Source organism: Callorhinus ursinus, unplaced genomic scaffold (genome assembly GCF_003265705.2).
Source record: "Callorhinus ursinus isolate GAN/ISIS: 27379988/994484 unplaced genomic scaffold, GSC_fseal_2.0 scaffold4, whole genome shotgun sequence".
Classification (NCBI taxonomy): Eukaryota; Metazoa; Chordata; class Mammalia; order Carnivora; family Otariidae; genus Callorhinus; species Callorhinus ursinus.
In genome coordinates, this window is record NW_027397066.1 from 153,116,664 (window position 1) to 153,131,352 (window position 14,689).

General features: G+C 44.9%; 1 protein-coding gene across 6 annotated transcripts in view; it reads left to right on the forward strand.

Moving 5' to 3' along the window:
- FBXO16 (F-box protein 16) overlaps positions 1–10,148 on the forward strand; it is a 65,496-nt gene extending 55,348 nt beyond the window's left edge. For 4 of the 6 annotated variants that reach the window (XM_073892535.1, XM_073892536.1, XM_025873936.2 and 1 more), the window contains one exon: positions 3,718–10,148. In XM_073892535.1, the coding sequence (XP_073748636.1) occupies positions 3,718–3,897 (180 nt within the window). In that variant the 3' untranslated portion in view covers positions 3,898–10,148. Of the gene's footprint in view, positions 1–3,196; positions 3,223–3,717 lie in introns of all 6 variants that reach the window. The other 2 variants (XM_073892533.1, XR_012378098.1) reach the window with 2 other exon arrangements.
- The last annotated feature ends 4,541 nt before the right edge of the window (positions 10,149–14,689 follow it).

The following is a 14,689-nucleotide window of genomic DNA, read 5'->3' on the forward strand; positions in this document are numbered from 1 at the left end:
CATGATCCCAGGGTCCTGGGATCGAGCCCCACGTCGGGCTCCCTGCTCAGCAGAGAGCCTGCTTCTTCCTCTCCAACTCCTCCTGCTTGTATTCCCGCTCTCACTGTCTCTCTCTCTCTGTCAAAATAAATAAATAAAATCTTTTTAAAAAAATAAATTATAGATGGTCCCTGGCTTCCAGTGGTTTAACTTGTGATTTTTTCAACTTTATGGTAGTGCAAAAGCAATACACATTGAGTAGAAACCATACTTTGGGTTTTGGATTTTGATCTTCTTCCGGGCTAGCAATATGCAGTCTGACACTCTCTCGTGATGCAGGTCAGTGGCAGCCAAGCAGCCACACAGTCAGGAGGATGAACAACTGATACACTTAACAACCATTTAGTTCTCACTTTCAGTACAGTATTTAATACATTACATGAGCTATTCCACACTTTATCATAAAATAGGCTTTGTGTTTGATGACTTTGCCCAACTGTAGGCCAATGTAAGTGTTCTGAGCCATGTTTAAGGTAGGCCAGGCTGAGCTGTAACAGTCGGTAGATTAGGTGTATTTTTTTTTTAAAGATTTTGTTTATTTATTTGAGAGAGAGAATGAGCACATGAGAGGAGGGAGGGTTACAGGGAGAAGCAGACTTCCCGCTGAGCAGGGAGCCCGATGCGGGACTCGATCCTGGAACTCCAGGATCATGACCTGAGCCGAAGGCAGTCGCTTAACCAACTGAGCCACCCAGGCGCCCTTAAAATTTTATTTATTTGTTTGTTTGTTTGTTTATTTATTTATTTGAGAGAGCGAGAATGAAAGACAGAGAGAGAGCACATGAGAGGGGGAGGGTCAGAGGGAGAAGCAGACTCCCCGCTGAGCAGGGAGCCCGATGTGGGACTCAATCCTGGGACTCCAGGATCATGACCTGAGCCGAAGGCAGTTGCTTAACCAACTGAGCCACCCAGGTGCCCTCGGTAGATTAGGTGTATTAAATGCATTTTTTGACTTACAGTATTTTCAGTTCATGATGTGTTTATCGGGACACAACCCCATCATAAGTTGAGAAAGATCTGTAGCTGATTCCATCTCTCTTCATGGGAACAGGCTGAGGAAAGGCTATAGCAGATGGACCTGCACATAAGTAAAGATAATTTATAACAACATTGTTTGTAAGAGCAACCCCATCCTATTGGGATTTTTATGGAGGTTCCATCATGTAGGCACGATCAATTATTAAGTCCATTTCTAGCCCCTCTCCCCTTTCTGGAGGATGGTGAGTAGGGCTGAAAATTCTAAGCTTCTAATCAAGACTTGGTCCTTCTGGTAACCAGCCTCCATCCAGGAGCCCATCCAGAGTCACCTCACCAGAACAAAAGATGCTCCTAAGTGCTCTTATCACTTCAGAAATTACAAGGGTTTGAGCTCTGTGCCAGGAACATGGGACTGAGACCAATATGTGCTTTTCTATCATCTCATATCCAGTGTTGGTATAAAAGAAATTCCTAGTTATTTCAACCAGATCATCAGATGCTTTGATCAAGATCCAAGACTGTCAGATTTATACCCTTTATGTACCTTCCCCATGTTTTCCCCTTAAATCTTATCTTTTCTCTTGTAATGATGGACATTAAAGCCTTAAAATGAAGAGGGTCTGCACACTTGTTTTCAGAGACAGAAAGAAAGGGTGGATGTAAGGAGACCATCTTCCCAGAGCTGATCTTGGAGGGAAGAAAAACCCAATAGTCTGGATAGGCGGTGACAATTACCAAGGGGAATGGGGGTATGGTGTGAATCCCTGCAACCTGCCTTGGCTAAAAAAAGGAGAGCTTGAGAGGAGCCTGCCTCAGCATGTGAACTTCCCCCCCACCACCCAGGGGGACTTAGGGGAAAGGGGTTCCTCAAATGCAGTGATAAATCAGCTTTGCAGAGTAATAGGATTTAATTCGAAACTGTTACAGGTGAGGTGTGACTAGCCCATTCTTGTATCCCAGAGAGCTAGGCCTGTTCTTCATTCAACAGGTATTATTTTATTTTCATTGTTACTAAAATAGCACAAAGGAACACCTCTATTTGTTCTTTTACCTTATGTTGATCTTAGAATAACACCAAAAAGGCTTACTGTGCGTTGATCTTCAAACCACACTGGAAGCTTTAAAGGAGGGAAGATTATTTGCTCCCATTTCTTCCCCTTTTTCCTCTCCAGTTCTAACAACTTGCTACATTTAATCCCAGCTTAGCCTCCTTTTTCCCAGAAAAATCATCAACAAACATGTATAGGCGGGCACCCATAGATTCACTGAAGTATAAGATTCCAGCTTTGCTCTCAGGGCGTTTGCAGTCTTGCCAGGGGACAAATAATTACAGTCAGGAGCAAATACTAATGTCCAAGAACCTATGTTCAATGCGAAGTCAGAGGACTTGGTAATAATGGCTTCAGGAATCCAGCTGAGGCAGAAATCCCTGAGGGTCGGGGCGCCTGGGTGGCTCAGTCGGTTAAGCGTCTGCCTTCAGCTGAGGTCGTGATCCTAGGGTCCTGGGATCGAGTCCCACGTCGGGCTCCCTGCTCGGCGGGGGTCTGTCCTCCCTCTCCCTCCGCCCCTCTCCTGGCTTGTGCGCGCTCACTCTCTTGCTCGCTCTCAAATAAAATCTTTTTAAAAATTAAAAAAAAAAAGAAAGAAATCCCTGAGGGTCTAGACACTCAAGCTTCTTGGAAAGATGGACCTTGAAGGACGGGTTAGATTTAGAGAAGGAATAGACTACGTGAGGCTGGTGTAGGGTGTGAGGCAAGACTGGGGGGCATCTTTGTGGAATAACAAGGGAGCAGGTTCTCTGGACCAGAGGACAGGAGACAGCAACAATTGGCTGAAGCAGTTTCTGATTCAGTGAAAGTCTCAAGTAGGATTTCCCCAGATTAACTGAAGCCCTGTGTGTGGCGAACATATCCGGCAGAGCATGAGAGGGATGTAACAAAGGATCTGACGGCTGGGACATGCTGGCTGAATATGGAGTCGTGGGACCGGGATTGTGTTCAGGGAAGGAGACAGGGTCTGCATATCTGCCCCATCTCCTTCTGACTGTCTGCACAGTAGGGGCCAATGTAAGAGGGAATTTATGAGAGTCCATCGCTTGTGCTCCCTGCAAGCTCAGCTGTGTTCTTTCTTTCTCTTGTTCTCTCCATCTCTCCCTCTCCTCTTTCCTGCTCACGGCCAGATGTCCAGGAGAAATCCTTTCTCACTGTGAGTTTTGGTTAGAATGTCAACCTGTGACATTTGCCTTTTTAGAGCAAATGTGTGCATGCACAGATTAGTAGTGAGTGTAAAATATGGGAACTCTACCAATGCTCACTGGGCCTGGGAGCCTCACGTGTCCAGACCTGGCTCTGACACCTTTTTGCTCTGTGAACTTGGGCTGGCATGTAAACGGCCTGTCCTTCGGTTTTGTTGATGTGCAAAACGGAGATGCTAATACCTCCCTACCTACCTTGTGGAATTTTCTCGAGGTTCAAATGAAATTATGGTCATGAGAGCGCTTTGGAGACTAACAGACTGATTCTTAGCTCAAGGTGAAGATGGCGTGGGGGTTAGGAGTGGTGAAGTTGGGAAGTCTCGATAAATCCCACCAGCCCTATGCTGTGAGAGAGCTATTTTGCATCATTAAAATGGGTTTAGTTATATAGCTTCCTCTCTGCTGTTTCAGTGGCTGTCTCAGAATGATGTCTTTTTCCTCCCTAGATATGCCTAAGTGCAGAACCCAGCGCTTCTCTCCAAGTTCCCGCTCATCTTGCCTGGTCTCATCAATGGGCAGGGCTCCCGGCCACCAAAGCAGCCACAAAAATCCTCATGCAACATCTTCAAAGGCACTCTGGGCTTCAGGCATCACCCAGCCAGCCTCCAGATCCGAAGTCAATTTAAGAATGTGAAAGGATTTTGATAGAAGTGACAAGGTGCTCTACACATTGGAGAGTTGGATGTTACTTGGGTCCTCTCTTAGAAACTTTGAGCTTAGGTACCTACTTGGGAAAGGGAGTTCTACAGTATTTCAGTCAAAGGTATTCATGGTATAAGTGCTGACATAGTTACAAACTTAGACACAAATGTGAGGCTAGATACCATGGGGTTGATAAAGGGACACAGGATAGCAACAGTGGTAATATTGGGAGTGTGGGGCAGGGTCCCAGAAGATGCAGACAGCACACTCCCAAGGCTACTTGAGCAGCTTAATGACGGGGCTGTTTACCATGGTGTCTCGTTGGCTAGAGCTGCCATCACAAAGTACCACGGTCTTCATCTGTTCCAGCAGCCATAACAAAAATACCAGAGATGAGTGGCTTTTAAACAACAGGCATTTATTTTCTCACAGCTCTGGCGGCTGGGAACTCTAAGATTAAGGCGTCAGCAGGGTTGGTTACTTCCGAGGCCTCTCTCCTCGGCTTGGGAGGGTGGGTGGCCACCTTCTCCCCATGTCTTCAGTGGTCTTCTTTCTGGGTGGGGTCTGTGTCCTCATCTCATCTTATTATAAGGATACAAGTCAGATTAGACTAGGGCCCACCCATATGACCTCATTTAATCTTAATTACCTCTTTGAAGACCCTATCTCCAAAGACAGTCACTGTTTTGAGGTCCTGGGGGTTAAGACTTCCATATAGGAATCTGGGTGGGGGGTTGGGGGACTGGAACACAATTCAGCCCACAACAACAGTGTAGGGAGGGTTAAGAGAATCAAGATGAGATGGTGAAGCACCTAGGAACTAGCAACAGTGGAAGTCTTTGTTACCCTGTGGCGTGAAGAGGCAGAAGGGAAAGGGCCTGTTGTTCCTAGAACCCAGTGAGAGCTGTAGCCACAGAGAGGGGCTGCCGAACATGATGTATGCTCTGTGGTGGAGGAACACAGTCACTGTAGATAACAAGGCCTGGCAGGGAAGGAAGAGGGAGAAGCCCTCTCTCTCCCCACCCCTCCACACTCCAACAGCACTTGGCTTTGGTCAGACCCATCCAGAAGTCAGAGAACAAAGACAACTGGGGAGAAACATGGCCAGGAGTGAGTGGGCAGGGTACTATATGAGTGGGACAGTGAGGAATAACCAGCACAATGGGGGCAATGTAAAAATGTCCAAAGAGGGAATTATAATTGATTTTTAAGCAATGTAAATGGGCTCCAAAAAGTCATTGGAAAGCAGAAAATTTTACCTGGCTGCAAAAATATTAGTCATACATTCTAAACTAAACCACCTACTCATGTAACCATTTCAAGGTCCCAAAAGTTAACCATTCTAGGATACTTAGTTACCTAAGTAAAGCAGAATGATAGAAAACCAAATGTTTGTCAATCATGTAATGTTGAACACTCACGTTCTTGTATTCCATACTGTAACATACATATACATAGTTGTTTTTGAATGGTTCAAGATGGTGGCCTGGAAGGATGGCCCAGGATACAGTGTACAGTGGTTTGGATGCCCAAATGATTGGTGTAGGACAAAACAGAACCAACCTACAATTGATTAGTTTGCACCACCCAAGGTGATACTAACACATGACTCTGAGGCAGAGAATTAAAAAAAAAAACAAAACAAAACACCCAGGATGAGACCTGGTGTTCTTCCCATGGGCAGAGCAGATGGCTATCAGTTAAGATTTCCTCTTCCTGAAGGTGGAGCCCTCATGGTCAGCCCTCAGGAGCCAAGGGCTGCTGTGCACCTGGGGTGGCCTACAGCTCCAGGATTCTGCCCTGCTTTGCCCCCTGGATTATGTCAGGATCCAGTCACATTGTGGGCCAATATTTGAATGGACCAGTCTGGAGTACGTCCCTGTCTCTTCTGAAATAAACCAGAATCTTCTGGGGCAAGGACCTATCAAGAGAAAGAAGGGCTTATCTAGTACAAGTGGCTACATCTTGTCTCAAGCTGTATTTGGGTTATCTATTCCTATAAAACAAACCAGCCCCAAACTTGGTTGCTTACAACAATAGTCTGTTATTCTCCTCATAAATCTACAGTTTGGGAGGGGCCTCAGGAAGAGCTTATCTCTGATCCACACAACAGCCTCTGGGTCCTTCCAATAGAGGGCTGGAAGATCCAATTCCAAGATGGTGTAGGGACATGGCTGGGAAGCGCATGCGAGTCTTTCACTGGGCGTTCAGCCAGGGTTGAGGGCAGGGGTCCCTGTTCCTCTTCATTTGGGCTGGAGTTCTTGTAGCATGGGGACTGGGTTCTAAGGATGAGCATCCCAAGAGAGAGACGGGTGGACTCTGAATCACCTCTTTTGTCCTAACCTCGCAAGTCTCATAGTGTCACTCCACTATGCTCTGGTGACGAGTTTCAGGAAGAGCAGGCAGGGATTTGGGAGAGTTGCAAGGTTCTGGAAGAACATGTGGGATGGGAAATATAATTGGGGCCATTTTAGAATAGACTGTTTGCCTCAGGATGGTTCCTTGTGTGACCCTTAGTCATCATTGGTCACACCACAGGCTGGGTGGCTTAAACAATAGACATTTATTTTCTCACAGCTCTGGAGGCTGGAAGTCTGAGATCAAGGTGTTGGCGGGTTAGCATCTGGTGAGACCTTTCCTTTGGGGTCACCTTTTCTTTGTGTGCTCACATGGCCTCTCCTTGGTACCTGTGTGTGTGGGAGAGGTTTTCCCTGGTGTGTCTTCTTATAAGAACACCAATCCTATCAGATCAGGACGCCACCCTTATGGCCTAATTTAACCTTCCTTCCTTCTTCATGGCCTCATCTCCATACAGTCATTCTAGGGGTTCAACATATGAATTTGCATGGGGACACAAGCATTCGATCCATAACATTTCCCCATAGTGATATGAATTAGATGATAATTGAGAAAGATAAATTTATATTGCTATTCCTTAATTTAAGAAAACTATCGAACTCCAACCTTGTGCCAGACTCTCTGCTAGGCTCTGGGAATATAGGTAGGGGGAAAAAAACTTCCTGCCTTTAATGGGTTTATAACCACGGGGGAGACAAAGCAGCCATTAAAATAGAGCAGGGGCTGCAAGGAGCACCAGCTGTGACAGCTTTGGGAGGGGACAGATAAACCCCTCCATCTGGAGCTGCACAGGGGATGGCCAAGCAGAAATAGAGAATGAGTGGTACTGAGGAGTCAGTAGGAGGCGGGACAGATGAGTGGAAGCATTTGTGAGAAAGGAACAGAGTACATGGAGACCCAAGGCAAAACTAGGGTGACAGCCATCCTGGTTTGCCCAGGGCTGGCCTGCTCTTAGCACTAAAGTCCCACCGCATCCAGGAACCTCTCAGTCACTGTGCCTTGTCCATGCCCTGGAGATAGTCCAGCATAGCAGGGTTGGTGAGAGAGAAAGCTGAAAACGTCGGCAGGAGTCCAAATTTAGGGACCAAGGCACACTAAGGAGTTCAGACTTTATCTTGAGAGAAGTTGAGCAATCAAGAAGTGATCTTATCCAGGGCAGTGACTGGCTAAGACTTGGATGTAGGAAGAGCTCTATCTGCTGGATAATTAAGAAGAGGGACAATTCTGCAGGGCTGGTCAGGGAGGCATTGCGGACTTCCAGGGACAAGACAACGGTGACTTAAAATAATGCAGGGGGAGGGAGAGAACCCTAGGATTTAGAATAGCTTAAGGAGAAGTAACAGAACTTGGAAATACAGATAAGTGGCGGCGGCGGGGGTGGGGGTTGTTGGTGAGAGACCAGGAGAAGTCAAGAATGGCTCCCCGGTTTCTGGCTTGGGCAACGCAAAAAGTCTTGGGAAGTAATTTGGATGGTTTGGAAAGACCTTCCCCTCACCACCCTGCACAAAAATACCAACAAAGCGGCTGTTCTGCTTCCCATACAGCTCTTGTTGACCTAGAAATTCTCGGTTACTGCGCCACTGACCCAGAAGTCTCAGCCACAGCCACTAGACTTACAGGAACAGAAGGAGGCTGGGAGCAAGAGAGGGAAGAAGATGGGCATTTATTATACTTGATACTCCCTAAACGATTTGTGTCCTCTATCTTATTTAATTTTGGCAAAAATCCTTTGAGGCAGTCAGGTTGTTATCCTCATTTCATAGCTGCAGAATTGGGGACAAAGTGATGGGGCGCCAGTGGCCACAGCCACAAGCAGGCAGAGCTGGGCTTTAAACTCGGGTATGTTTGACCATAACTGTTTTTGTTGTTGTTGGTCTTGTTGTTTTTTGTTTTTTACACGCTGTTTCCCTCATGAGCACTAGTTTCTACCTGAGTGGACATTCTGCACGTCTACTGCCATACTTGATTCCATCTTCATTCAGCATTGAAGGGTGAAGACCAAGGCAAGGACTTCCCCCACTCTGAGAAGCCAGCTGAAGGTTGTTTCCAGGAGCAAGGATGGCGAGAGAGCTTCTTAATCCTTTGTAACTGGTCCCCGCACTTGTTATACATGCAAAAACCCTAAAGCCAGGGGACCTACGTAATTATCTTTGGGAGCATCAGGGCTAGGAGAAGCTATGGAGACAGTGTCCCAGTCAACAGCCAATTTAGGGAAGGAGGAAGTGTCGGGAGATGAAAGTCAAGAGATAGGGAGCTAGGGGAAAGACACAAAAGGGAAGAAAGGAATGCGTGACGAGTTTCCAGGGCCTCCCTCCAAAGGATAGGTGAGCTTGTCTAAGCCTTACAGGGCCTCTGGAAACCTAACAGCGGGACTCCTGTGGCCCCTACATGGGAGGCTGCACTCCCAAGCTCCAGGGACACCCTGGAGCCTCAAGAGAAACTCCAGTGCCAACCCCAGCTCCTTCTTAACCAGCGAGGTTTGCATTTTGATATGAATCTTGGCTTATCTCCTGCGAGGTCTTAATCTTTCTGTATTCACGTAGTAATCTATCCATTTTGTTTCTAGTCTTCTATTGTTATTTCTGCGTATATTTTACTCTCCCCAACCCCCCACCCGCCTTCTGGATTGGGAACTCTTCAGAGGATCCCAGTTTCATTCACTCTGTATTTCCACATTTTCTTCTATGCAGGAGGGGCATAACTGGAGTTTGACTGTTGTCACTGGAATGTCATCAGAAAGTCTGATAATGTTCATTTCTCAGCCGGCTTCTTTATCCACTGACACTGACAGAGAACGGACACGAGAGGGCGCTCCTTCCCCACTATCTCAGTCCAGGGAGCCGCTCCTTTGCGGCCCATTTCAGTCTCTTGAAAATTCAGATATGACTGATACCGGGGCAAACATATTTTTACTACTATTGGGGAGAGGTTCGAGGCAATTTTGCATATTTATAGACACCCTTAGGGAAATATGTATTCAACTCAGGTCTTTGATTTCATTCAAATCAATCAAATACCCACAAAGTCAGTTTTTGAAGAACTTAAGGTCTAAGAAGAAACATATATTTTAAAAAAGTAACCTACCACTTTACACCCGTTAGGATGGCTATTGTCGAAAACATCAATAACAAGTGTTGGCAAGGATGTGGAGAAATTGGAACCTTTATGCAATAGTTGGTGGGGTTGTCAAATGACAGATGCTATGGAAAAATTAAACCTAGAATTACCTTATGACCCAGAAATTCGGGTGTAAACCCCAAAGAATTGAGAACAAGGATTCGAAGAGGTATTAGTCTCTCCATGTTCATAACAGTATTATTTATAATAGTCAAAATGAAGAAGCAACACAAGTGTCCACTGACAGATGAATGGATAAACAAAGTGTGTTTGAATATTCTTTAGCCTTAGAAAGGAAAGAAATTCTGACATAGTCCACAGCATGGATGAACCTTGAGGCCATGATGCTAAATGAAAGAAGCCAGCCTGGCTGGCTCAGTCGGTAGAGCGTGCATCTCTTGATCTTGGGATTGTGAGTTTGAGCCCCATGCTGGGTGTTTACTTAAAAAAATAAAATAAAATCTAAAAAAAAAAAAGAAGACAGTCTTAAAGGATAAATACTGTATGATTCCACTCATATGAGGTACCTAGAATAGTCAAATTCAAAGAGATAGAAGTAAAATAAAGGTTTCCAGGGGGCTGTGACGTGGAAAAATAGGGAGTTAGTATTTAGTAGGTATAGAGTTTCCATTTAGGAAGATAGGTAGTGGTAATGGTTGCACAACAAAGTGAATGTACTTAATGCCACTGAACTGTACACTTAAAAATGGTTAAAATTGAGGATGCCTGGGTGGCTCAGTCAGTTAAGCATCTGCCTTCAGCTCAGGTCATGATCCCAGGGTCCTGGGACTGAGCCCCACATTGGGCTCCCTGCTCAGCAGGGAGTCTGATTCTCCCTGTGTCTGCCAGTCGCCCTGCTTGTGCTTTCTCTCTCTCTCTCTCTCTCACAAATAACATAATTTTTTTAATGGTTAAAATGAAAAAATGGTTAGAATAGTAAATTTTATGTTATGTATATTTTACCACACCAAGATGTATAGTCATCAGTACTAAAATAGAGGTGCGTACTAAAGATGGAGCAGCTTAGGCTACATGGGGGAGAGGCTGGGGAAATTATAATCAGGGATAACAGTGAGCTGGGTCTTAAAGGATGTATAGTGGATAAAGCAAGATAAGTTCTTAGGCTCTTCTTGATGCCCTAGATTAGAGTTTTTAGGCTACAGTAGTCTCTCCTACACCCTACTTTCTCCCCAAGCTTATTCTTTTTTTTTTCTGATTTTGTTTACTTCCCATGATTTAGGTTCTCCAGCCCCTACCCTGGTTTTATCAGAATCCAGATTTTTTTTTATAGAACTTGATAGATTACAGTGCCCTTTCTCCTACATTATTAACACATTTGAACCTTTAAACAATCTCATGAGACCAACATGGAAGACACTACTATCACCAATATACAGATGAAGGTTCCAAGATTCACAGATGTGAATGGACCTGGCCAGGGTGTTCCAGTTAATACAGAGCCAGCACAGAATCTAGATCTGTACTTCCTTTCCCTGGCATTCTAAATACCACATGGCCTCCCCTATCCTCTGCATCCACGCTGGGGTCAACTGCTGTCTGCAGCCCCACTCTGACCTTGGGCTTTCTTTCTGTGGCTTTTCAATCAGTAGGCTTCCTTCTCTCCTCTCACTGGGCATTTCTGTCCTTCCTCCTTACATCTCACACCCTCACCACTCTTAGGATCCCAGCTGATAATTCTTCCTACTTTCTACTTATTTTAGAAATCAATCCCCACCTTAGGGCGCCTGGGTGGCTCAGTGGGTTAAGTGTCTGCCTTCAGCTCAGGTCATGATCCCAGGGTCCTGGGATGGAGCCCCGCATCGGGCTCAGTGCTCAGTGGGGAGCCCGCTTCTCCCTCTGCCTCTGCCCCTCCACCCCCCAACCCTTGCTTATGCTCTCTCTCTAATAAATAAATAAAACCCTTAAAAAAAAAAAGTCATGATTTGACCCAGCTTTGTTCCTCTCCTGCATTTCGTTAAACACTCTCCTGCAAGTTACATGTGTATCTTTCTCTGTTCTTCAATATCTACTCTCCTTAAATCAAGAAATCTGGTCTTAGTTTTAACCTCATGGCAATTGTATTCTCATGGTGTCTTAGTCTGTTTGGGCTGCTAAAACAAAATATCATAGATTGGGTGGCTTATAAACAAAAGACATTTATTTCTCACAGTTCTGGAGATTGGGAAGTCCAAGATCAAATTGCTGATATATTTGGTGTCTGGCCAGGGCCTGCTCTCTGGTTTATAAGCCACAGCATTATCCTGTGTCCTCACAAAGTAGAAGGAGTGAGAGAGCTCTGTGGCGTCTCTTTTATAAGGGAACTAATCCCATTAATGGGGGCTCCACCCTCATGACCCAATCACCTCCTAAGGGCACCTCCTAATACCATCTCCTTGGGGGTTAGGATTTCAACATGCGAATTTTAGGGGGACACCAACATTCATACCACAGCACATGGGCTCCTAGGACCCTTTGAATTACCAAATAAAATGGCCATTTCTCCAACTTCATCCTACTGGATCTCTGTAGCATTTGATCTAGATGAGTATTCTTTTCTTTTCAGAAGTCTGTCCCATGTTGGTGACTGCTGCCTCCTCATGAGTGCACCATCCCCCACAAATGGAATCTAAGGTAATCTAGAGAGGTTTATGCAAAAGCAGGTAAGTTGTCAGGCTGGTCTGTTCCTGCCTGCCTGAGCAGAAGTGCATGTAATTCCTGCACATGGCATATTCTACCCCACTTTGTCAAGCAGACTCTCTTACTCATTAATGCTCAAAGAACTAAGAACTGATATATACTCTGAGAAAGGCCATACCACCCTGAACGCGCCCGATCTCGTCTGATTCGGAAGCTAAGCAGGGTCGGGCCTGGTTAGTACTTGGATGGGAGAAAGGTCCAATTCTAACCCAGTGTGATAGAATGGTGAAAGAAAATTTAATTTATTTTAAATGACTCCACGCCCAATGTGGGGCTCCAACTCATGACCCTGAGATCAAGAGTCGCATGCTTTACTGACCGAGCCAGCCAGGCGCCCAGAAATAATCTTATTTCACCAATAGTTTTCAATTTTCTCTCATGGTGGGATCTCAACCCCAATACACCTGAGGGAAATGACTCTCCTGTTAGTAATTAGTATTAGTAGCTCTCTGTGGTGATGATTCTGGGGGAATACATAAATATCGGGGTGGGTAATGTGATACCAAACTCAAGAGAGCTGAGAATCACAGCTCTGTGACAAGGCAATCTTACCGAAGAGCCGGAATCAATAAATACTTCTTGTATCAATAAATATTCCCTTGTTAATATCGTTAAAACTGAATAACCGAGGCCCCACCCACTTGGTAATCAGTGTCTTTAGCAAAGATACCATCCTTTGTCTCAGTAAAAAAGTTGTTTCTTTTCCAGACCCCTTAAAAGATTCTGAAGCCAAGATAAGATCCTTGCAATCAAGGAAACCACAGTGCAGCAGGAAGGTGGATCTCATAGACAAGAAACTACTGCATTCTAAAGATGTTAAGCATAGTTGTAGTTCAAAAGAGCAGAGTCTGTAGGGGCGAGGGTGATTGATAAGCAGTTGTGAAGGTGACCCAAGCCCTGGAGGAAGGGTGAGGCTTGGATAGAGACAAAGAGGTAACAGTAGGAGCAAGAAGACAGTGTAGGAAAGAGTTTGCTACTAAGGGAGAAGTCAAGGCTTGACCTGTGTCCTGTGAGGGCAGAGCAGGAAGGGCAGGTGGAGAGGGCAAGGCTAAGCGCAGGCAATACCTGAGCAGGATGTAGTAAGGAGCTTTGTGGGTTGTTGCACAGAGAAATAATATGATGAAACCATTTCCAGAAGATTGGTGAGAAAAAAGATGATAGGTGGGTGAATTGACCACTGCAGCAAGAATTCAGGTGTAAAATGATGGACTGGATTAGGGAGAGTGGCCCTAATGATTAAAAGAAACGGATGGATTAAAATGATAGGCCTTTCTCAGTATCCACAAATCAATCAACCTGATACACAACATTAACAAAATGAAGGAGAAAAATCATATGATCATTGTCAGTAGATGAAGGAAAAGCATTTAACAAAATTCAATCCATTCATGATAAAAACTCAATGAACTAGGTATAGAGGGGGATGTACCTCATCATAATAAAAGCCATATATGACAAGCTCTCAGATGACATCACATTCAATGGTGAAAACCTGAAAACTTTCGCTACGATCAGAAGGAGGACAGGGATGCCCCGCTCTTGCCACTTCCATTCAACATAGTATGGGAGGTCCTAGCCAGAGCAACTAGGCACGAAAAAGAAATAAAAGGCATCCAAATCAGAAAGGAAGAAGTAAAACTGTCTCTATTTGCAGGTGACATGATACTATATATAGAAAACCCTAAAAACTCCACCAAAACAACAATTAGAAATAATAAATGAAATCAGTAAGGGTGCAGGATACAAAACCAATATACAAAAATCTGTTGTGTTTCTTTCTCTTTTCTTTTTTTTTTTTAAGATTTTATTTATTTGACTTTGACAGAGAAAGACACAGCGAGGGAGGGAACATAAGCAGGGGGAGTGGGAGAGGGAGAAGCAGGCTCCTGGCTGAGCAGGGAGCCCGATGCGGGGCTTGATCCCAGGACCCTGGGATCATGACCAGAGCCGAAGGCAGACGCTTAACAACTGAGCCACCCAGGCGCCCCTGCTGTATTTCTATACACTCATAAACCATCACAGAGAGAAATTAAGAAAATCCTATTAACAATTACATCAAAAAGAATAAAATACCTAGGACTAAGGAGGTGAAAGATCTGTACACTGAAAACTACAGGACACTAATGAAAGAAATTAAAGGAGACACAAATAAATGGGAAAGTACTCCGTGCTCATGTGTAGGAAGAATTAATATTGCTAAAATGTCCATAAAACCCAAAAGAATCTACAGATTCAATGCAATCCCTATCAAAAATCCAATAGCACTTTTCACAGAAAAAATCCTAAAATTTCTTTTTTTATTATTTTTTTGAAGATTTTATTTATTTATTTGAGAGAGAGAGAATGAGATAGAGAAAGTATGAGAGGGGGGAGGGTCAGAGGGAGAAGCAGACTCCCCGCTGAGCAGGGAGCCCGATGCGGGACTCGATCCCGGGACTCCAGGATCATGACCTGAGCTGAAGGCAGTCGCTTAACCAACTGATCCACCCAGGCATCCCTCAAATTTCTTTTTTAAAAAGATTTTATTTATTGGGCGCCTGGGTGGCTCAGTTGGTTAAGCGACTGCCTTCGGCTCAGGTCATGATCCTGGAGTCCCAGGATCGA